Consider the following 24,566-nt stretch of genomic DNA (forward strand, 5'->3'; position numbering starts at 1 on the left):
TGTTGTCATTGACCAAAATTGATACTCTGGGGAGAGAGACAGGGTAGAGGGGATGAGAGAAAGTGAAGAGCATCTGGAAATAAGATTGAGATAATCCTTGTGACAATTTAGTGGTCTATATGGAAAAGGACATGTGACATTAGTGTTAATTTGGGGGTCAGGACTAGAGATTTTTATATAATAAAAGGCTGACAAACTGACTCATTCATTCACTCAACAATACTTATTTGGGCAAGCATAGTATGCCAGGTACAGTTCTAGGTTCTTGGGGTACATCAGGCAACAAAACACAGATCCCTGCTCTGGGGGCATGCATTCTGGCAAGGGAGACAGGCAATAAACAATGAACATAATAAGTAAATAAATTATATAGTGTAATGAGATATTAAACACTGTGGAAACAGAACAAGGGAGGGCAGGGTGAGGGCTGTTGCAATTTTAAAGCTGATCCCAGACAACACCTAGAGCTTTTTTCTATGACCACTGGTTTGTTATTCATATTCTAACTACGGTGACACAGGAAGAAATTATAAAGCACTGCTACCGTGTGATATTTTAATAAAGATTCTTCTGCGTGTCACATCTGGAGGCAATTTGGAAAAAAGGGAAACTTCTCATGGGTTCCATTTCCTGAATGAGTAGCACTACAATGAAATTCAGATGAGTTGAGGCTGATAATTTCCAGCAATTTAAATGTCGTTGCCTTTCCTAGAAGGAAAAGCTTTGTTTATAAACAGCTAGGCCAATAGGAAAGGTAGCGTCATTATTCACATTCTTCTGATAGGCTCCCAGTTCGAGCACATGGGGAGAAGGGGGTGCACAGAAGACTGGAACATAATCACCTGGCTTGGAGTTTTTGTTGTTTGTGATAACATGCGGGAAAGGTAAAAAGCTAATTTTATTCTTTCTTGGAAGACAGATTTTATGGGATGACAAATTTTTTTTGTAAAGACTAAGGATTGGAGCAAGTGCCTAGTGATGCCTGGGAATACAGACTCTGTGTTACCTGCACTCTTCCCCTCTTGGGTTATTAATGATCAAAGCCTGCATTGGGGTCACATGATCTCTGTTTTCTGGGTTTCTTCAACAGGCTCTGTTGTGCCAAAGATCCGCTTTAGTTTCCATGGCCTTCCATTGCCAAGCTGCTGCTTATTTAGGATCCGCAGCGGAGGGGAGATACTTAAAGAGGAAGGAGGGGGTAAGGGTGGGATGAACATGATTTGGACAATGTCAGATGGCACACTGGTGTAGATAACCAGAGTGGTATGTGTTGTAATTTGAAAACTGGCTCAGCTCTATTGAAAACAGGGAAACTTAATTCTTTGATGTGGAAATGAGCTAAAAGGGAAAGGAAAAGGTGTGCATGTCAACTCTGGGCTTTTTAAAATCCGTGTTGTTTTTTTTAAGCCTGTGAATCCCCCAGGTGCAGGTGCGTGGGGCAGCCTGATGCATAAAGGGACACCCGTTGTGCACCAGAACCAGGTTTCTCTCCCTTTGTGCTAACTCAAGCAGCTGCAGCCACAGCAGCCGGCAGTTGGCAAGGTAAGCTCTTGGCTTCCTGGAAAAATCTTGGGAAGAGCCCAGCGTCAGTCAGTCAGAGTATATTTGGGTCTGCCAGGTACATGTTCAGTAGAACAGAAGGACTTGGGGTTTGAAGGTTTTGGGTTTTTTTTTAAAGTATTTATTTTAATTCCAGTTAATTTACAGTGTTCGATTAGTTCCAGGTTGAAGAGTTTAAAAAAAAATCTTTTTAACGTTTATTTTAGAAAGAGTGAGCATAAGTGGGGGAGGGGCAGAGAGAGACAGGGACAGAGGATCCCAAGCGGGCTCTGTGCTGACACAGGGGAGCCCGATGCAGGGCTGGAACCCACGAACCATGGGATCATGACCTGAGCTGAAGTCAGACGCTCAACTGACTGAGCCACCCAGATGCCCCAAGGTTGGACAGGTTTTTTTGTTTATTTAAAAAAAAAAAGTTTTTTTAAAATGTTTATTTATTTTTGAGAGAGACAGAGACAGAATGTGAGTGGGTTAGGGGGAGAGAGAGAGGGAGACACAGCATCTGAAGCAGGCGCGAGGCTCCAAGCTGTCAGCACAGAGCCCAAAGCGGGGCTCAAACTCACCAGCAGTGAGATCGTGACCTGAGCGGATGTTCAACCGACTGAGCCACCCAGGCGCCCCGAGGTTGGGCAGCTTTTAGTGTAAACCTTTCTGTGCTCAGAGAAGTGGGGTCCCATGCACCCATTTTCGGAAGGAAACCACTTTCAGTTAGAAGGGGCCTCGCCAGAGTATATCCTTGGTGGAAATGGCATTTAATATTTTGTTAGTGATTTCTACCTCTTGCCCCTATTTAATTCAATTACATTTGTTAAACTCCTAGTAGGTGCTTAGGACTCTGGGAGGTGCTCTGGATTATCACGAAGGAGTAAATCTGAATGAATGACAAAACAAAAATGAAACCGTTTTTCAAGAATCTTCATCGGAATTCCACTACCAGAAGTAATGAGAAAATATAAACCCCAAATTAGCGATAACCCCTTCCAGTCCTCATCCTCACATGCACACATGACACAGAGAAGCCCTCAGGTAGAAGTGCCCTCTGGATGAAAACCCCCGGGGCTCTTTGCACAGGGCCAATTGGCTTGGCTGGGCTACCTGGTGTTGCCTCATTGATGAAATGCTGATTAAGTTGCTTTGTGCTCCATAATGGACCGATGGGCCATTCCCTGTTTCTTGTCAACTTCAAACAGGCTGAGCAATCTGAGTTTGTTTTAACTCTACTGACCTCAAATGCCTTTTGTCTTTATCAGACTTTATTCTTATCTTTTCAGAAATGGAACCGTTTCTCTTCTTCCTGTTTCCTCATTTTTTTCCCCCAGAGGCACAAACTTAAAAAAGACGAGAAGAGCACCCAATTTTGTTTTGTTTCTAAATATCTATACATAGAATTTCCAAAGTCCTTTTGGTGTGTCATAGGCAGGGGATTCCGTCTCAACCTACCCTGAAAGGTGATTGAATTAAGCAAGCATTTGGTGAGTATCTGCTTTGTATCCAGCTTTGTTCTGAGGGAGTTAGAGATGCAGTAGGATTTGGCCCTGCCCTTGAGGAGTTTAAAATCTAATTGAACAAGAGAGGCAACACTAATTAAGCCAAGATTTACTTCTGAGTTTTTGAGGTCGCATTCTTGGCTTCAGTGTTTCTATGCATAACGGCCAAAAGGATCTGTTAGTTTTAGTCTATGTACCGGTAGATTTAGTTGTTCATGAAAAAACATCTCTCTGACCCAAACAAAGGGAGTGCAATTTAGACACTGGGGATGCTTTAACGAATTTTCAAGTTATTTTGGTTTACCTAGTTCTTTTCCTAGTAGTACTTTGTTCCAGACTCTATGACTTTAAACGAACAGTAAGCACCCCGCCCCCGGTCGTCCTGCTACTTGTTCTGGAGGGTAAAATCGCATCAGGCATGAATTCAGCTCTCAAGGAGCTCACTTCCAAGCTTAGTAGGTGAGACAGGACAGGAGACAGGAGGGAGAACGTCACTGGTGCACGGGAGTTAGGACATGAGCGGGGAGGACGTCGTTGGTGCACAGCAGCAGTCAGAACCACGGGGCCAGTCCCTGGGGTCTTATCCTGGGAGGCTGGGAGAACCACTTCACTGCTATTGCTTCAGGGTGACTTCATCTTCCCACATCATGATATACCGTAAAGATTGTGGGAAATGCTTTGTGTCCTCTGGATGAAAGGTGTATTATATAAGGTCTGTAAAAAAATTTCTGGATAAGTTTAAAAAAATGATAATGATGATTGTAATAATATCTAGCATTTATTGAGTGCCTATTATATGCTTGGCACTAAATTAGTGATGGGGATACAGCTTTGACCTGTACGCTGTTTTATATCTGCTAGTCCCCAGATTATGAAAATATGCATTTCCAAATGGAGCCTGTTTATAATCTGTCCATAATTGCTAATCTAGGTCGCGGTTTCATGCAAACTCATTATACTGTCCTCTCTACTTTTGTGTTTTGAAATTTTCCATAATAAGAGGCTATGCCAAAAAAGGAAGGAGCTAAGTAAACTTCAGTAACCTAAATAATGCCTCAGATAAAAGATGAAGGAGAAGAAAGAAGGAAGTCAACATTTGCTCTAGTGTTTACTAACGTGCCAGGTCCTTCACATTTACTCTTCGAGAATGAACTGTGAGCCCATTTTACAGATGAGGCTCAGAGATATCACAGGACTTTGTTAAGGGGTTGAACCCTGGTCAGAGCTTATGCTCTTTCCAATACGCCACATTGCTCTAGTGGTCCGTATGGTTTCTAAGGGCAGATCCTCGGGTCCTACGTGGGCAGGCCAAAGTGCTGGTGGAAGAAAGAAACCACAGTGCTACTCCTCAGAAATCTCTCGGACCTACTTCCAGTTCAAAACAAAATGGAATGTTGTGAAACAATAGGACACGCAGGCTTTAAGAGAAATTTCCAAACAGTGTATGAAAACTGCCAAAGCACTGGCTAATTATGATTTCTATCTGACGGGGTGTCTTTCAATGCCCATCCTGTGTGGGCGTGTATAACATTTGGGACTTTGGGGTAACCAACATTTATTCCTAGACATTTCACAACCTCTCTCCACGGTTAGCTAGGAGCCCTATTTTACGGATGAGAACAGCGAGGCCGAGAAGGGTCAAAGTTGGCAGTACGAGCGTTCCTGGCTAACGCTACCCAGGAGCCGAGCCGGGTACAGCTGGATTCAAATTCAGGCTGGCCTGACCCCGACTGTTTAGCCTCTCACCACACCGGGAAGTGCCGGGTTAGAATCAGCTTCTTGGTCCTGTGGAAACAGCTTCTATGAAAGGCAAGAGAGGGTCAACTAAATTCCTCCATTGGGCCTGGGAGGCGGAAGAGTTGGGTCTAACAAAAAGACAGTTTCTTCATCATCAGGCAAAACTCCCTCAAGACTCTGAATTCAGTCTGCAGGAACCAAACCGAACAGAAGTGAATTGTCCCATCTGTCGTCAAAACCATCCTCCCAGACTTCAAAGGATCCTGGCTCTGGAGGGAGAGACCCCTGAGGTGCAGAGAGAGATGGAAATGGAGCCCCCAGCCCTCCTATCAGCCGCTTCAGTCTCTGGGGGCTGGAGCCGCATACAGCCACTGCCTGTCATCCCAGCTGACTTCTCTTTGAATCTGACGCTCTTCTCAACCCCCAGCCTTCCCCTCAGCCCAAACATACCCAAGGCCCAACTTCTGTTTGAAGTAGATGTGCGACTCTTCACACGCTGCGGCTGCAAAGGTGCAATGGGATTAGAGGAAGCAGGCTCCCCGTGGGGCCACCTAAGCCTCAGCCTGAAGTGAGAGCTTTCAGCCTCTCACAGGGTGATAATGGCATTCTGGGCTTTTCCACAGGGATCCCTCGGCCCTGAGGGATCTTAATTAAAGCCGCTTTGTGGGTGTTGGGGGGAAACATGGGCCCAGAACTCAGTGCGGAAGCTCGTTTTGAGTTCTGGTTCGGTTTCTGCCTGGCCTCAGAGAGGCTAGATTCATAGGAGCCAAGGGAACGAGGGAACTGGACCAGTTGTCTCTTTCCTAAAGCAAAAGCCCCTGCTTTCATGTTAGTAACCTAGAGCTCTGCTGCTCCTCAGTCATTTCTCTTTGCTGGTGTGGAAATGATCCGGAAACCACACTGGAAATTGCTCATAATACTATGGGTTGGAGTCATGCTTTCTCTTTCTGCTTTCTGAGATTGTTCTGAGGAAAAGGTAGTCGATTTGAATTCATTATCTTGACGTTTACTTGTACATGCTAGTTACTACCTTTCAATGAATGATATTTAGATGAAAATATTGAATTATTTTGCTATACAGCAAGTATCTCCTTATAGACTTTTTTTTTTTTTTTTTTTTTTTTTTTTTAGAGAGAGAGTGAGCATGAGAAGGGCAGGGGGAAAGAGAGAGAGAATCTTTTTTTAAAAATGTTTTTATTTTATTTTTGAGAAAGAGACAGAATGCAAGCAGGGGAGGGGCAGAGAGAGAGGGAGACACAGAGTCTGAACAGGTTCCAGGCTCTGAGCCATCTGCACAGAGCCCGACGTGGGGCTCAAGTTCACGAACAATGAGATCATGACCTGAGCCGATGTCGGAAGCTTAACTGACTGAGCCACCCAGGCACTCCAGAGAGAATCTTAAGCAGGCTCCATGAGCCCAATACGAGGCTTGATCCCAAGACCCTGGGATCATGACCTGAACCAAAATCAAGAGTCAGACGTTCAACTAAGCTACCCAGGTGCCCTCCCTATAGACATTTTAAGTATAGCTTTTAGGGGAGTAAATTTTTTTTAAGACAATAAAAAGTAAAATATAAGATCCCTTTCCCTGTAAAAAACATTTTTTATAAATGCCATAATTTTTTTTTGTGATTTTACTTGAGTATGACTCTTTAGATATAATTACAGCATATATCTGCTTTGAAAACATTATTTTGCTGATTCAGTGGTAGTTTCACAATTTGGAATTGTATATACATTTGGAAATATATTTAGAAATACATATTTGAAAATATATGTGGAAATATGTATATATTTGAATATATATCATACATATATGTATGTAATTATTTAATTCGTGCCAGTTAAAATCCTAGACCATAAACTTCATGAAGGCAGGAATTATGTCTGATCTGTTCACAACTGTCTCCCCAGTGCCTGTCATGTATTAGAAATACATATCTGTTGAATAAATGAATGATTACTTCAAGAGGTGCAAGGCAATGATAATGGCATATATTTGTTTTTATCTTATAGGAACGCCTGCTTTAAAATGTCTTTCTCTCATGAAAGCGACTCAGGTTATAATTAGATTTTGTTACTTTAATTAAGAAATCACTAATGCTCATCTAAAATAAATACGATTGAAAATGTTCTGTGGGTTATCAAATTACATGTATAATAGTTTGAGTTCATGAGATGGAGAATTTCACTTAATTAGGGACCAGTCCCACTACAGCAGAGTAAGGGCAAAACCCACTGACCAGAATTGTTTCAAGTGACTACTTGTCTCTGAAACACCTTTAAATTTTGCCTGGGAATGAAGTAGTTTCACGGTATTAGTAAAGGCCATGTTCTAGGGTGTTTGCACTCTTGGTACACACCAACTTCCATCTGTAAATGTCAGAGCTAAGGGACTGAAGTCTGAGGTTGGTGGAGACATCAGTGATGAAGACCATCCGGGGATGCATGTTACCCCCACAGTGAGAGTCTGCAACTTACGGTGTGCTGTATCAGGAAGCTGAGCTTCCTGAAGAACTCACCCTCAAACTTCATGGATTCATCCAGTGCTTCTTCAACAGAAACCTGGCGACAGGGAACCTTTATAACGACGCTAAAACAGTTAACAGATAACCTTTTCTTCCAGGAGTAATGAAGTGTGTGGTTGTGCACGAGTCAGTGAGGGTGGAAAGAGCTGTTTCATGGGCTTGCAAACAAGACCCGCATTGTCACAAGTTTGCTGTTTCCACCACCATTCCCTGATTCCCCCCTGCCCTCGAAAGAGTTTTAAAGTGGTCAGGGCCATGATGTTGCCCAGTTTTGCTACCAACTTTTCCTTTTTCTTGATCCTTTGTTTCAATGTCTGCTTTCTTTCCCCTATGCGCTCACTGAAGACTGATTGTGGGGTCAAGCTATAATTAGTTTATATATGAAGTTTAATTCACTGTGGCTCTTTTGGCATTAGACTCAAATGGGCTTTGATGTCTGGCTGGAGCTTTGATCCCAGACCCTCGAATGGTGGTCATCACCCCAACTCAAAGGATTGCCCTTTATTTTTCTCCCTCCTATTTGGAGACAGCTTTTCCAAATTACATCATTTGTGTTTGTTTGGCCATAAAAGCTGCAAGGCATCATTTTGTTGCTTTGCCGGAGAGCAAAACGTGCAATTGATGCTCCTTATTTTTCCCGGCTGCAGTAGAATGTTCACTGGTGGAGAAGGCATTTGTAGAAGGATTCTGAGACTTTGGTGGGGGTGCTGGTGGGAGGGTTCTGCCCAAGGGCAAAGGGTCAGACTGTGTGATCTGAGGGACTCTTCCTGGCTGTGCCCAGGAAATATGTTGAAGCATAAACTACCCAACTACGACATATTGAGTCAAGACTTTTCCACGTTAGCAACTTTAATCTTACCCCCCAGGTGCCCCAGGTGGCAGATCCACTCCATCTTGAGTGCCACACTTTCCGGCTGGGGACTAACAGCTTTTCTGAGAAACTGAGGCTCGGGTGGGGCGTGGAAGCAAAAGAACTAACTAGGGCTGACCAATACTAGAAAGGAGATAACAAAGTAGCATCCGTGGAGGAAGAAGCACCCAGCACCTGCTTTAAAAAGTAGAGAAAGAAAAATCAAAACAGTAGGAGGAAGTGAGATCCTTCTGGCAGCAGAAGGGAGCTGTGAGCAGTGGGTGATTACCTTCAACTGCCTCCGGGATACCTGCCACCAAAACAAAGAATCAAAGAGGAAGGAAAAGCCAGGCCTAGACTGGAGAGGAGAAAATTTGGCTGTTAAGAAGAGAATAGGGGCAACCCAGCTAGTCACACTTAATCTGATGACATTGGGAGTTTTCAGAAAAAAAACAAAACAACCTACACAAACAAAGAGCTACAGCATTGAGCTCCTTGCTTCTAATTTCACTTGACGGCCCAAGTTTGTTTTAATTGGCATGTGAATGAACAGCATTATTTATTAATGTGTAATGGATACTTTGGAAAGCATAACCTCTTTTTCCTATTTGTGACCATTTTACTGGTGGAACCATTTGAATACATTAGTTTTAATACTTAAACTTGCTGGGAACACTTTTTCATGGAGATGTACAAGCTGTTATGGCAAATGGTTTGCTTGGGACTAATGAGCCAGCTCCAAGTGGCATTTGGTGGGGAGGGGGTGGGATGGGGGGGAGGTTCCGAGACACAGCGACTTGTCTGTCTGCTCTAGCAAGATTTATTAGTAGGGTGTAAAACATGTTTCAGCTTTTCTCCCCCCTCAACTATATAAATATAGTTGTCGATGTGTGACATAACCCAGGCCACAATAATAGACTCCACCCAGCCAAAAGGAATCTAATTCAGAGCTAGAAAGCAGGAAGCTTGCTTAGAAATTAATAGAATGAGACAATGATGAGGACGTGGGTGAGTGGCCTTTGGCATGCAGGATCTGTCATTATTCCTCAGCGCCTCACTGAAGTTATGGAAGAAAATTAGTTCCTGTGTTACCGAGAAAAGCGTTTGGCACACAGGGTAGAAGTGATTTTGTATGCTGATGAACACTTGAACAGAATTCTGTTTTTAGACCTGATAAACAACCTTGTTAATTATGAATCATGGTTGTAGTTATAGTTTCTTTTATGTCTGTGAGGGACAGCAATGGAGAGGTCAGTGGAGGGTGACAAGGGAACTTTTGTATTTTTGTTTTGTTTTGTTTTTAGTAAGTATTGAGTTGATTCTACTTGTCGCAGAGATTAAATGGGTGCTATTAATTTAGATAGTATGTTAAGGTAGAAACAATTTACAATCAACCTCCATTTTTTTGAGTCTCTAGAGAACATTAGTTGGATCCTTGCAAGGCACTGTTTTGAGTACCGTAATACTAAGAGGGTATTAAAACAATCTCTGCCTTCAGGCAATTTTTATAACACAATTGGAGAGAAGAAATACACATAAAACCCTACATACATAGATATGTGTCTACACACCCAGATAAATAACCAAACAAATAGCATTTGGTAAGAATCAGATATTCATACAATTAACCAGAGTGCAGAAGAGGGAAGTGAATTGATCTTGGAGGGAGGGTTAGACCACACAGGGTAGAAGGGGCAGCTGGGCAGCGGTGTTCGAGTCTGAAATAATGATAGAGGATGCATTCCTTCACACAGCACTTTGCCTGAACTTCAGCAGATTGTAACTTGTTGGATTTAATTTATGAGGCTTTTTGATGTATTGCTTTTTAGAACAGATATGTTGCTTTTCCATAGACAAGCCAGCTACTGGCATTTCCAGACCTCTCTATCCCACTGAAATTCCCTGTGACCAGTGTTCCAAGAGGGACAGAGGTGACCATACCACAAATGCTACATCAGGGGGCAAGTTTATAGGTCTCTCTGGAGTGGGGGGGGGGGGGGGGGGCGGGGAAGCCACAACTCAGATAATCCTTACTATCCACGAGCTTGCCACGTTGTAAACGCACACGCTCACCCCGCCCCACAAATACATATTATATAATGTATATTACTTATAACAGTAATGTACATTACTTATACTTATATAATGTAATTCTTAGAACAGGCAGGTTCTGTTAGTAAATCCATTTTACGGTTGGGGAAAGAGAGGCATAGAGAGGCGAAGTAACTTGTTTGCACAGCTAGTCAAGGCTGGAACAGGATTCACATTCACAGAGCCTGATTTCGGAGTCTGAGCTCTTGTGTTTGCCCAAGATAGCAAATAACAACAATAAAAAGCCCAAACAAAAACCAAAGCGCGCAGGCGCGCGCGCGCACACACATTAAACCCCAGGCTTGTGAAAGAGTTGATGCAACCCCTGGCTTTACAGCGACATCCTCCTGCCTAATTTTACATGCCTTTCGTGAAAAGATAAAACAGCAACAAAACTAAGACTGAGGCAGTTTTAGAACGATATCGCACTGTGCTTTGGGTATTGCCTGTCTTTACAAAGCGGAGCCAAAGAAAAGGTCTTTGAATGCACTCTCAGTACCTAGCTCGGCAAGGTGAAAGAAAGCGAAATCAGTGTGAGTGGATGTGAACAGTGGACGTGGGGGGAAAGGGTTAAGATTGTGTGCTGCAACTCGGTCGAGTTTCAGAAAGTTCTCTGGGGAGCCCAACTGCCGCGTCCCTTCGCGACCCTGCCTGCGAGGCCGACTGTAACAGGATGCTGGGGCTCGAGGCGCTCGCCCCTTGCTTTGTGCGAGGGGAAAAGAACCAATAAGGAGCGAGGCAAAAAATTGGGTGCAGTAAACCCGAAAAGGGGGCGAGGAGGCCCGCGGGAAGAGCGGGGGAGGAGAGAGGGAGGAGCGGGGAGGGCCTAGCGAGGAGGCGGCCGGCGCTGAGCGCCAGCGGCGCCCCTGACAGGAGAGGGGGAAGCCTGGGGGAGCGGGCCTCGGAGCGGAGGGGCCGGCGCGGGGAGGCGGGCGCCAGGCGGGGGTTTGCCGGGCCGCCGCGCGTGACGTAGCGCCGAGCAGGGCGTTATCAGCTGCGGGGCCGCGGCGAGGGACGCGCGGCGACAGCGGACGGCGCCGCCCGGGCCCGGACGGCTGCAGCCCGCGGCCGCGAGCGGGTCCCGGGCGCTTCTGGCCGTCGCCCCGTCGCTGCGCCCCGACTCGGGGGCGGCATGAGCCCCCGGCCGCAGCCCTAGCGCCCGCTCCTCCGCCCGGGCGGCCCGGCTGCGGTGACGGGCGCTCCTGCAGGGGTGGGGGACATGAAGCCGAGTGCGGCCGGGACGGCGAGGGAGCTGGAGCCGCAGGCGCCGGCCCGGGGCGAGCCGCGCGCGGCGGAGCCCGAGGGGCGCTGGCGGGAGAAGGGCGAGGCGGACACGGAGCGGCAGCGCACCCGGGAGCGGCAGGAGGCCACGCTGGCCGGGCTGGCGGAGCTGGAGTACCTGCGCCAGCGCCAGGAGCTGCTGGTCCGGGGTGCCCTGCGTGGCGCCGGGGGCGCGGGGAGCGCTGCGCCCCGCGCTGGGGAGCTGCCGGGGGAGGCGGCGCAGCGCAGCCGCCTGGAGGAGAAGTTCTTGGAAGAGAATATCTTGCTGCTGCGGAAGCAGTTGGTAAGCGGTGCCTGGAGGAAGGGGCACGGCTGTCCCTGCACGGGGACTGGGGTTCGGGCAGGTGGCCTGGGGGTGGGCGTGAGGGCGCCTCTGGCCGGGGAGACGCTCCACGTTCCGGGACCCCCATTCCTGCGTGGGCGCGCGCGGCGCGTGGGCCGCTGTCGCCCACGCGTTCCTGGCGTGTCCCCGCTTTGTGTCAGGTGAGGGGCTGGCGACCCCGCGCGGATTGCCGGGAGGGGTGGCAGCCCTCCCCTCCCGCTCTGCCTTCGGGATTCTTGGAGTCGCCTGGTTGTAACCTTCAAATCTCTCCACTTCGACGAATGCAACGCCCCTCTCCCCGAATGTTTGCAAACCCTCCTTTAAAATACCCTATCTTTTGGAGGTCTTCGCTTCGGTCCTCCCGCCGAGAAGGGACAAAAGCCGAGGAGGGGGCTTGTGGCGAGGTTAACTGTCCAATGCAGAATTTTACGATTACGCGGAAGCGCACGTAGGGCGCCCTGCCACTCCCAGGGCTCTCCCCCGCATGCCAGCTTTTGCCCGGGCTGCTGCTTAATTTCATATAGAAGCCCTTTGTATGAAGCAGCTAACACAGATGCAAATGATAGAAATTTGGCTGGGGAAAGTGCCCCGTCCCCTCATATTTTATGTGACTGGTGGTGGAGGGGGAAGAAGAGAGAACCTGCTCTTAAGACAGCGTTTATCTTACTGGATTTCCGTCAGCGTCTCAGCCAGCCATCCTGTGCCATCTTCATTAATGGGGAAGGAAAAGAACTTTGGCGCTTAATGTATTGATGAACAGCTTTTGACCCCGCCTCAGAATAATGGCGGCAGCTTTGTTACGGTGACCTCAAAAATGTAGTTTTGAAAACAGAGGGAAAAAAAATCTTTTTTGGCCATGTGATACTGTCTGAAACTAGACGCATGCTAGATAATGTCCCTCCTCCTACAACAGCGAACATAGTGATGCCGTGTGGTTATTTGTCAAAGGGTTTCTTGTATTATGTCTTTTCAGATAATTTCTCTCTCTCCAGTCTCTCCCTCTCCCTCCCCAGTACTTTTACTTTGGTTCATTTCTCCTGAAGAAACTCATTGTAGTAAAAAGGCATATAAGGTTTTTGTCTGCAAGCTTTTTAAATCAAAGGACGGACAGGAGGAATAGATACTCCTGTTACATCTGTTTTTCAAGGATGTATCCTGCTTTGTACAATACCTATTTGGCATTTTACCTTTTCTTTGGTCGCCGACCAGATGTGCACATAACATTGGTTTGACTCCATTCTTGCTGGTGATGCCTTGTCATTGACATTTTTCTGCATTGTCTTTTACAATAGCCCCCTTTTGTCTTTACGAATCTCAAGATTGTGAGTGGCACATTCCTCTTGTCCCCTGGAGGGGAGCAAGGCAGCACGTCAGGAGAATTTCAGTCCAGTCAGTGTTTGTGGTACTATTTTCATGTGTAGACTTGGCATTGGCGATTTGAACCAGATGCCTTTTTGGTCCTTTTGCTTTTCCAGCAATAGGAAGCACTAGGTGGCAGTGTGAGTTAGCACTACATATCTGTCATCTTTGGAAACCTGAGTTGAGTTCAAATCTTGATGGACCTTCCCTTGAGGGTTTTGGATTTTGCTAGCTCACATTATACTTGGCACTGGCTATTAGTATTCGTTTCTCACTTTCAAAGGCCCTAAGACTGATTAAACCCCACAAAGCAACTAATAGAAGACAAAACTCTGCAGGACATTTGGCCAGAAAATCTCACCTAAGTAAGGGTATAGTGTATTGTAGGGAATCTGTTACACTCTGACTTCAAATTAAAGAGTCTGCTGTGAAGCACTGTTTTGCAAGAAATTGGGTGTACATAGAGGATTTAAAAGAATCTCGTTGTGTTTTCTTATCCTTAACCTATACAAAGTGAGTTTGTGTAAGTTGAAACAAAAAGCAAGTCCTGTTTTTATGAAGAAACTTTATAGCACTGCAAAATGTGAGAAAGTGAAATGAAACATAGGACATATTCTTGAAGTTTTTTTTGTTTTGTTTTTTGTGTTTTTTTTTTTGTTGTTGTTGTTTTAATTTCAGGTCATCCAGTAAAAATTTTGGTTTTGGAAGATTTAGTGAACTTTCCAAATGGCAATTTGAGTACTTAGAGCAGACTTTCTGATTCTTTGTCACCTAAATGTGTTCATTTCTGCCCCCCCCCACCCCCCAATCAGAATTGTTTGAGGAGAAGAGATGCTGGTTTGTTGAATCAGTTGCAAGAACTTGACAAGCAGATAAGTGACCTGAGACTGGATGTAGAAAAGACATCTGAAGAGCACCTGGAGACAGACAGTCGGCCCAGCTCAGGTGAGTGTGTGACACTAGGACAGAATTCTTCACTTGAGTTCTACTTCATTCCACTGTTTAACTTTCCCAGACCTGCAAAAGGCAATGGAGTTTGTTTCTAGTGCAGAGAGAATAAAAAAAAAAGCAGTCTGCCATTCAGTTGTATGAGAGGGAAATAAAACCAGATGACCAAATTTTTAATAATGAGATTGATCTGACTGGAGTCTCCTGAGTTTAAAAATAAAAGCTTCTATTCAAATTTCTGGAAGAGCAGTCCTCCTTTGAAACTTGAGAAAGTCAGAACTGGGCTAGAAAATTAGTCACACTTCAACTTCCTGAGACCACTTCAAAAGTTTTTTTTTTTCTTCTTCTTCTTCTTCTTTTAAGCCATTTGGCTCCTTAAATAGATTTTTTTCTTCAAATTATTCTTTCTGAGACATTCATGATAAAGTTGGGGCTTTGACAGATCTAAGTCTCTTTCCTTGCACATCTTTAAAGGTGGGGTCAAAAAGGCAGGTCAGTTTGAGGGTGAGAGTAGCTTTGAAATGTATCCATAGATATGGGCTCTTTGCCTTTTCCTAAGGATTACTTGAAATAAAACTTGAAATTCACACTAAATCCAGTGAACCAGAATCGCTCCCCACCCCACCAAAGTGTCCCCTTCCTACCTTTTCTAGATGATTAACCCTTTTCCTTTTAAACACAAATGTATGCTATTGCTTGACATGATCTTAATTCCAAATGGTGTTTTTATTTGTAGGGTTTTATGAGCTGAGTGATGGGGCTTCAGGATCCCTTTCCAATTCCTCTAACTCGGTCTTCAGTGAGTGTTTATCCAGTTGTCATTCCAGCACCTGCTTTTGCAGCCCCTTGGAGGCAACCTTGACTATCTCAGATGGTTGCCCCAAATCTGCAGGTAAGACTTTTTAGAATTGATAGACATTTTTAGCTGGAAAAGGTGAAAGGCCCTTAACGGTTGTCTAGCTTTAACCCCTTCTACTGACAGAAAAACAAAAGGTCAGAGAAGTTCATCAACTTGCTACGTTTCATGACATAGCTTTATATTGTGATAGTAGCAAGACAGCTTCTCTTTAGAAATCCTGTCCCAATATTACAGGTCTTGAGCTCTGTTTGTGAGCCTTTGCTGTGAGTTTGACTTGTTTGTATTTCTTTGGAAAGCCACTTTGGATCTCTTTTTTTATAATCATTTAAAGCTAAAGCTTACAGTAAGTTAAATATGTCTGTCAGGCTGCTTGGCACTTCAGGGAGCAGTGGTCCCTCCACATTCTCCAGAATGTCTTGCGTGATGGCAGCTTGTCTTTTCTTTTAGGAGGTGGGTGGGATGAGATTCCCGTAGGCCGTGTGCCATTGTTTCCACTTTGGGCTATCCTTGGAGTGACCTCAGGAGAGAGTTATGCTATTGTCGATATTGGAAGTTTCTGCATTTCCACTATGTGTCAAACACGTACTGGATGCTCTGCATATATTTATCTCCTTTGAATCCTCCCAGTAGTTCTGCAGGGTGTGCAAGTCTTGTTAGCTCCTGTTTGTATGTCAGAAAAATGAGGTCTAGTTAGGTTAATTAACAAGTTCATTGTTTAAGGTTAATATACTAGCGAGTGGCAGAGGCAGGATTCAAGCTCAGGACCAGTTGTCAGGTCCATGTTTTCCCACCACACTAGGAATTCAGAAATTTCTGTGTTCAACCTTCTCATTGAACAGAGGAGGAATTTGGTTTTATAAAACAGTTCTCTAGGGGCTCCTCATTTTCTGAATGGCAGAATTGTTGCTGAAACTTGGGACTCCTTTCTTAGTTTTGCTTTACTGTGATTCCTCAGAAGAGCAGAGAGGAGATGGAGAGCTGTAGGTGCTATAGCACAAGTCACTGTACTCTTGGTTTGTCTGTGTTCTCCACTTGGGCGTAAGGCTGAACTTTTGAGATCCAAGCAATGCAAACATAACGCCAAACAACTGAGGCTGCTAAGTGGCTGGTGTCTTTGAGTTTGTACACTGTGCTGTCAGCAGCAATCATTTGGGGAAGCACACATCTGTGTTATCTAGAGTGTCTAGGCCTCAAGTTCATTGGTAATTGCTCCCCTTCACTCTGCAGATCTGGTTTCAGAGGGAAACTTTAAAACCCACTAAAGGCGTTTGGTGTAGGTTTTCTTTGAAGACAGACTCCTGATCTCCCAAATGCCACATCTTCACATAATTGAGACAGTTGTACTGGGCCTTGGAGACTGAGATGTCGGTTTTGTTCCTTAACTGTAAGTTGGGAAAAGGGACAGAATAGTAAAGTGTGGGTAAATGTAGGGCAATGCTTTAAGTAGGGCGAGTATATGGTAGTAGAGGAGGAAAGATGAGCAACGATATTAGCTAGAAAGGTTTCTTCTCCTTGTTGCCATAAGCTATTGGGAGTGGAGGTGGGGGGGTAGGGACACAGCACATTTTATATTATAATAATCTTTGCTTTACGAATGAATCGTATCATTACTGGATCCAGACTGTATTTTTCCCCAGGACTTCTAATTATCATCGAAGGTCATGGAGCTTTCTGTTAACTTAAATAATTTACATAGAATCCGGCACATAGTAAGTTTTCAATATTTGAGTGAATAAATATAATACAGGATATCTTAAGTAGTGATAAAAACTTTGATTTTCTCTAAGTTCATTAAAGGGATTTGATATTTACAACAGTTACCAAGGAAAGATATCAAAATCATTTAATTCAGCAAGAAAGCTTGAGTTCATTGTATTTTGGCATTTACATTTTTGAGATGTGAAAATTTATTCATTAATACAACAGCTCAATCTCTTAAAACCGTATCAAGAATTCCTTCCCAGTTAAAAATATTGCCTTATTGGGGCGCCTGGGTGGCTCGGTTGGTTGAGCGTCCAACTTCGGCTCAGGTCATGATCTCATAGTTTGTGAGTTCGAGCCCCGTGTTGGGCTCTGTTCTGACAGCTCAGAGCCTGGAGCCTGCTTCAGATTCTGTCTCCTTCTCTCTCTGCGCCTTCCCACTTGTGCTCTGTCTCTCTGTGTCTCAAAAATAAATAAACATAAAAAAAAAAAATTAAAAAATATTGCCTTATTTTTTAGTGTCATTCTTAAAAATATAAAGTGATAATTATTTACGTTTGGTTACTCTCCAGTGAAATTTGATCAGTTTCTTTGACCTTTCAACTGACAGTTATACTCGAACATGTCATTAAGAATTGAGCCTAAAAAAAAAAAATATGAGGAGAAAGCTCAGAGAAAGTACAGTTTATCTGCAGTATTTCAAAAGGAAAACAAGAATAGAACACAGAGGGCCCAGAGAAAGAATGACTCAAAAAATAAGGTTTTATTTTTTCCTAGTTATAAATGCAGTGCATACTTACTGAAAATTTAGAAAATAGAAAATGAAGAAGAAAGTAAATCTCACTTGCTTTCTCACTACACTGCAGTGCTATTGGCATCTTGGGGTGCTTCATCTCAGACTTTCTTCACATATATAGTCTGGCTAAAATCGTAATCATAGTCTGGTATTATATCATGCTTTTCATTAACCTTTAAAGCATATCCGCATATTATTCAATAGTTTGAAAGGAGTTTTAATGGCTGAATATTTTTCCCTCAGAGGATGTATCATATCTTGTTACAAATATCTTTGTTAAATATTTGTTTCCCTCATCCAGTAGTGTGGGCTGTAGAGCAGCTTGCTCTCTCTCTCTCTCTAAAAAATAAATAAACATTAAAAAAATTCTTTTTAAAAAAGGGGCGCCTGGGTGGCTCAGTCAGTTAAGCCTCTGACTTTGGCTCAGGTCATGATGTCATGGTTCGTGACTTGGAACCCCGCGTTGGGCTCTGTGCTGACAGCCTGGAGCTTGGAACCTGTTTCGGATTCTGTCTCCCTTTCTCTCTGCCCCTCCCCCGCTCTCTCTCTCTCTCTCTCAACGTTTATTTATTTTTGGGACAGAGAGAGACAGAGCATGAACGGGGGAGGGGCAGAGAGAGAGGGAGACACAGAATCAGAAACAGGCTCCAGGCTCTGAGCCATCAGCCCAGAGCCCGACGCGGGGCTCGAACTCACGGACCGCGAGATCGTGACCTGGCTGAAGTCGGACGCTTAACCGACTGCGCCACCCAGGCGCCCCTCTCTCTCTCTCTCAAAAATAAACAAACATTAAAAAAAAAAAACCCAAAAAACAGAACTAGAACAGCTTGTAGGAATAGTTGTTGATTCTTTAGCATTCTCTCTCTCCCCCCGAGTGTGTTTTCGTAGAAATTGGCCTGAGTCAAGCTGGTGCTGACCGATTCAGTTCTTCAGAGTGTATCCTTTAAATGTTTTTCAGATCTCATAGGACGGCTGGAATACAAAGAAGGCCGCTGCGAAGACCAGGCCTCAGGGGCGGTTTGCCGTTCCCCCTCCACATCACAATTTAATTCCCTTGGTGTCATTGCAGATGTGCATCCCAAGTACCAGTGTGATCTGGTGTCTAAAAACGGGAACGATGTGTATCGCTATCCCAGCCCGCTTCACGCCGTGGCCGTGCAGAGCCCCATGTTTCTCCTTTGCCTGACGGGCAACCCTCTGAGGGAAGAGGAGAGGCTTGGTAACCATGCCGGTGACATCTGTGATGGATCTGAGCCGGACGCCATCAAGACAGCCACTTCCTTACCATCTCCAAGCAGTTTGTGGTCTGCTCCCCATCCTTCGTCCAGTAAGAAAATGGACGGCTACATTCTGAGCCTGGTCCAGAAAAAAACACACCCCGTAAGGACCAACAAACCAAGAACCAGTGTGAACGCTGACCCCACGAAGGGGCTTCTGAGGAACGGGAGCGTTTGTGTCAGAGTGACCGGGGGCGTCTTACAGGGCAACGGCGGGAACCTTAAGAATCCTAAACAGGTGCTTTTGCCCCCTGGCGGAGTCCCTTCTTTGGACAGTGGGACGTTCTCCCCGCCGAAGCAGTGGTCCAAAGACTCAAAGGCAGAACCACTGGAAAGCAAGAGGTTGTCCCCGCCGGAGGGCGCTGCCGCTGAACTTCCAAGTAAGCATCTGCCCAAGAATGCCAAGCCCGCTTCGCAGGAACACGCTCGGGGGCCCGCCGCAGTGACGGGGGACTCCCCCAGAGACAGCATTCAGGTCCTCGCTGCCTCTCCGAAGGAGAGCCCTGGGAGGGGCCCGGCCCCGCCGCAGGAGAGCAAAGCTGGGCAGCCGCTGAAAAAGGTGCCCCAGAAAGGCGGCCTGCCGCCCGCCCCTCCGGCAGCGCCCCCTGTCGCCCCCGCGGCGCTGCTGGCCGCGGCTTTCGCGGTGGAGGAGCGGCCCGCGCTGGATTTCAAGAGCGAGGGCTCCTCTTCGCAGAGCCTGGAGGAAGCGCCCCCCGTGAAGGCGCAGTCGGGCCCGGGCCCGCAGCCCGGCGGCCGGCCCCATCGCGGCGCCCGGACGGCGGCCGGGCCGCGGGGCTGCGGCCCGAAGCACCGGGCCCAAGCCCTCCACGGGCCGGAGGGCGCGCTGCCGGCCGTGAGGGAGAAGAGCCGCGCGGCCGGCAAGAAGTGCCGGTTCCCCGACGACGTGGATACAAATAAGAAGCTCAGGAAGGCCTCGTCGCGGGGCAGGAAGGGCGGGGGCGGCCAGCCCGAGGCGGGCCTCCCCAGCCGGCCGCTGGCTGGGGGCCACAGGGCGGGGGCGGCCAGGGCGCACGGCCACGGCCGGGAGGCGCTGGTGGCCAAGCCCAAGCACAAGCGAACCGACTCGCGGCGCTGGCGCTCGGCCGCGGAGGTGTCCCTGGAAGAGGCCCTGCGGCGGTCGCGGCGCGGCCGGCGCGAGCACGTGGGGCTGTACCCCGCCGCCGTGCCGCTGCCCTACGCCAGCCCCTACGCGTACGTGGCCAGCGACTCGGAGTACTCGGCCGAGTGCGAGTCGCTCTTCCACTCCACCGTGCTGGACACCAGCGAGGACGAGCGCAGCAACTACACCACCAACTGCTTCGGGGACAGCGAGTCCAGCGTGAGCGAGGGGGAGTTCGCGGGCGACAGCACGAGCTCCAGTGACTCCGAGGAGAGCGGGGGCCTCATCTGGTCCCAGTTCGTGCAGACTCTCCCCATCCAGGCGGTCGCAGGCCCAGACCTCCACGGCAACCCCACGAAAACCTTTGTCAAAATCAAGGCTTCGCATAACCTCAAGAAGAAGATCCTCCGCTTTCGGTCCGGCTCCCTGAAACTGATGACGACCGTTTGAGGGACATCATTGGGGGGGGAGGGGGGCGGGGGGGAGGATGGGCTGTTGTCTAGTTACCCAGGAGCAAGGTGGCGGCTTCTTTTTCTGTGTGACAGTTCCCTGGAATGCTTTCCCTTTTGTTGAGGTAAATTATGTCTCGTCTTCATCATGTAGGGACACTAGTGCCTTTAATGGAAGGTAAAGAATGTTTTGCTGGTTAGGAGTAAATACTGAGTTTTGCTGGTGGTGATAGTGAACGAGTTTTGTGGTAGCAGGTGATTTTTATTTGAAATACTCTGAGCATCGGTGAAGGCGCAGGTTTCGATGCTCAAGTCTTACTGCGATGAGATTCAGATTACTTTTGACCTGAAGGTCAGGTGGATGGAATTTGGGACATACATTTGCTTCTTGGGTCTTTAGGGCAGTGTCTCCACGAGAGTTTTCCGGTTGAGAGGCATCACACACAAGTGTGGGAAGTAGGTACGACGGACAGTCATTGTTTTCTGGAATTTTTTATATCGTCTCCCTTTCTTAGCTGTATCCCCATTCTGTTTTCTTCCCAGAACTGTTTGGTTAACTGGACTCAGAACTCGAAGACCAGACCCTAGATCCAGAGCTGGTGACCTGGATAAGGGAGGCTGGTAATAACCTTAAAGGGATTCCCTAAAGCTTTTGCCACACTTGGTGCCTAGGCCCTGGTTACAGTTACCCTTTTAGGGCTGATTAGCCAACATTTTGATGCCTTTCTCCCCTTCTCTGAGTTGCAGCAGATCCAGCCATTTCTTCCTGGAAGGTCTTGCCTTTGGGATAACATTTTGGTCCTTGGGTACAGAAAAATTCACTTCTAATGACATAACCTTTGAGTGCGACTCCAAGCCCAGAATTGCTCACTGAACACTGTGCCACCTGAACATTGGCCTGAACATATTAGTGCAATCCAGTCCAGATTGGACCACTGACCCTGTCTGGAAGGGCTTTTTTTAAAAAAAATTTTTTTGGTAAACAGTATTGTGTAAAGCTGTTTTTTTAATACCAATATATGCATGTTTTGTGCATGAGTAGCAAGTGTTTTTTATATTTCTATTGATGTTAAATTACTGTTTGATATAAACAGTATGTGTTTTTATATATCATTGTGTAAATTTAATATAACGCATTTTATGCTGTAATAAACAATTTGTTTTACTGCTGTTAAGTTTGTTATTTGGGTATAAAACCAGTTACGCATCTAAATCTTGTGCTGATGATTTTGGTATTTCTGTTTCTATTCTAGCATTAGAATATTTGCAATAATTAAAGCAGGTTTTAGGTGTAGTCTGCGAATGAATGGTGAGTAAATAAATGAGGGAAAGCAAACCACTTCTTTAGAATAGTTAAGGTAGGGGCGCCAGGATGGCTTAACTGACTGGCTCAGGTGGTGATCTCCTGGTCCTGAGATCAAGTGCATTGGGCTCTGAGCTGATTGTGGAGCCTAATTGGGATTCTCTCTCCCTCTCTCCCTCTCTCCCTCTCTCCCTCTCTCCCTCTCTCCCTCTCTCCCTCTCTCCCTCTCTCCCTCTCTCCCTCTCTCCCTCTCTCTCTCTCTCCCTCTCTCTTCTCTCCCTCTGTCCCGCTCCCCTGTTCTCACTCTCTCCATAAAAATAAATACCCATTAAAAAAAAAAAAACTAGTTAAGATACTTCTTCAAATTTGAAGTAAATTTGGTAGATGTTTTCTAAGGAAGATAATTTTTGAGAATTTCACCCATCCCCCAACTTTTTAGTATAAAAAAATTTCCAACATGGAGAAGTGGAAATGATAGCACAGTGAACACCTGTGTAGCAATTCAGCAGTTGCTAACGTTTTGCTATACTGCTTTAACTCTGTATATATTAGGTTAAACCATATTGCTGATTTTAAAGATCAAAGACAGATTTTGGCAATCCTCCTTCCACCATGCTACTGCATTATTTTAAAGTAAATTTCAGGCATTGTGATATTTCATCTAAAAACTTAAGCATGTATTTCCTAAGAATAAGGAGACTCTTCTGTATATAACTACAACATCATGATCACACAAGGAAAACTGATAATAATTCTTAATATCATCGAATATTTAATCTCTATCCAAATTTTCCAATTTGTTTCAGAATTTTTTAACAGCAGCTTCCTCCCTTTTGTCCCAGCCAGGATTCAGTCAGTATATTGCATTTGGTTTTAGATCTCTAGTCTTTTTAGCCTAGAATAGTCTCCCCTCCTTTCTTAAAAATGACATTGGGCTATTAAAGTCGGGACAGTTGTCTTGCAGAAGGGCCCACATTCTGGATTTGGGTGTTTCCTGATGCTGTCTTTTAACATCTAGTCCCTCTATTTCCCATGAACCCAGTAAGGCTTGATTGGATTCAGGTTAAACATTCTTGGCAAGAGGATTTCATTAGTGAGCTTGTGTGTTTTCATTGCTTCATAGTGGGAAACTATCAGGTTGCTGTACTATTACTGAATTCAAGAGTGATTCCCTTGATTAAGTTGGTGAGCAGAGATTTCTCCATTATAAAGGTGTTTTTCCTCTTCGCAAGTGGTTAGTATTTGTGGGTGATTCTTCCATATTATATGGATATTCTTCACAACCTTCCACTTGATGGATTTAGCTGACACTGCTGATCCTTGCCTGAATCAGTTGCCTTAGGGATTCCAAATGATGGTTTTCTAGAGAGCTTTCCCTCTAGCTTTATTAGCTAACATTCTATAACATTCCCTTTTTCTTTTTTGAATATTACAATGGACTCCTAGATTTTTATTCACTGGGTATCTTACAATCATAGTTACTTTTTATTTTTGATGCTCAACATGTCCCAAATTTGGCCAATCGGAGGATGATTCTGTGAACAGGAAACTAGAATCAGCTCGATCTCATAATTCTTATGTTTATTATGAATTGTACTCAATTATAATTATTCAGATACTAAATGTCAATGCTAAATTACCAAATTACCAAAATTCCTTAACTATTCGATTTTTAAATTTTGTCTTGGAAATATTTTATATGCCGTTTATCTCTAAGAAGGTTTTTAACTTTGGAACATAGCAAGTGATTCTCCATGGCTTATAAAGGTAAGATATCTTTTTTTTAAACAAGACATTTTTTTTTAGCAAGACATCTCAGACAACTCAATTCTTCAAAATGTTGTTAGTCTTTTAGTATTCATATGATTTTATATGCAACCAATCATTCTGCTTAGACTAGAATTTCTTTGACTACCTGATTAAATTTAAGCCAAGCACAAGCAAGGAGATGATCTCACCATCTTTTCTAATGCTGTGATCCCATCTCTTTGGGGGGAGGCTATAAAGTTTATCGCGTAAGGCAACTGTGACCTGCAGTCAGTTCTTGAATCATTTCCAAGTTGTTCTCAATGAGCATTATTCTCGGAAGGAGACGCTTTCTGAAAACCAGCCTCTGAATAATTACATTTTAGGTGACAGAACACCAAACGAAGAGAAGCGTGAAAAACAGGATTTTCAAAGAACCCTGGGTTTGTCCTCCTCTATCTCCTGCTTGACTTCTCTGTACCCAGCAGTTGCACTGTGCTTGGAAAATTGGGTTTTGTCTGTTTCAGTGACAAAAATAGTTGCCATTGTTGTCACACACACAAAAATCTCTTTATTTTCCTTTATTGAGATAAACTGCAAATGCTCATTTTCAAAAGAGAAAAAATGATATCTGAACAAAGCACAGGTGTTTAAATTCTCTGTTAATCCTCCTCAAATCCTACTCCAGCAAGTTTGGTGTATATATTTCCATATTGTCTTATATGCACATAGAAATATATAAGCTTTATATTTTTTCTTCAAAACGAAGTCTCAAGCTATATGTATTATATATTATTCTGTAACTTGTTTCCTTCATTTCATGGACCTGTATAGTAGATATATTTCCTAATTCTTTTTAATGGGGTTCTAAGTGTGTCCTCACTGAGAAAAAAGGCACGAGATTTTATGGCCTACTTGTTTGCTCTGCTTAGAAAAATTCTACTCTTTAGCAACAAAAGTGTTAACCCGAGTGCTATACCTTTGCACACACACTGCCTTTCTATGTTTCTAGTGTATTTTGTTATTTTGTATTGTGAGCTCACTTCCAGTGGGGTATTATTGGGTGCATCCTGTGAGGCTTGATTCAAGATTTTACCATACACGGAAGTTTTGTGTTTCTTTCCCGTCAGGTGCTTCAGGGACATTTTCAGC

The 24,566-nt window shown here is 45.1% G+C and overlaps 1 protein-coding gene across 2 annotated transcripts; it reads left to right on the forward strand.

Annotated features, from left to right (window-relative positions):
* The first annotated feature begins 11,260 nt into the window (after nucleotides 1–11,260).
* Nucleotides 11,261–21,535, forward strand: DACT1 (dishevelled binding antagonist of beta catenin 1). 2 transcript variants are annotated; one of them, XM_047864406.1, is made up of 4 exons: nucleotides 11,261–11,817; nucleotides 14,028–14,160; nucleotides 14,900–15,055; nucleotides 18,478–21,535. In XM_047864406.1, exons 1-4 carry the CDS (start codon nucleotides 11,473–11,475, stop codon nucleotides 20,364–20,366), a joined length of 2,523 nt encoding a protein of 840 aa, XP_047720362.1. In that variant the 5' UTR covers nucleotides 11,261–11,472; the 3' UTR covers nucleotides 20,367–21,535. The 2 variants fall into 2 exon arrangements, with proteins under 2 accessions (XP_047720362.1, XP_047720364.1); XM_047864408.1 differs by having other exon boundaries at nucleotides 18,589–21,535.
* The last annotated feature ends 3,031 nt before the right edge of the window (nucleotides 21,536–24,566 follow it).

This window comes from Prionailurus viverrinus, chromosome B3 (genome assembly GCF_022837055.1).
Source record: "Prionailurus viverrinus isolate Anna chromosome B3, UM_Priviv_1.0, whole genome shotgun sequence".
Taxonomy (NCBI): domain Eukaryota; kingdom Metazoa; phylum Chordata; class Mammalia; order Carnivora; family Felidae; genus Prionailurus; species Prionailurus viverrinus.

What these genes read in the sequence shown, in the direction of transcription:
- DACT1 (XM_047864406.1), top strand. Translation starts at nt 11,473, where the DNA reads ATGAAGCCGAGTGCGGCCGGGACGGCGAGGGAGCTGGAGCCGCAGGCG. An exon ending in AGACAGTCGGCCCAGCTCAG is followed by an intron (nt 14,161 to 14,899) that starts GTGAGTGTGTGA and finishes TTTTATTTGTAG; the next exon opens with GGTTTTATGAGCTGAGTGAT. An exon ending in TGGTTGCCCCAAATCTGCAG is followed by an intron (nt 15,056 to 18,477) that starts GTAAGACTTTTT and finishes AATGTTTTTCAG; the next exon opens with ATCTCATAGGACGGCTGGAA.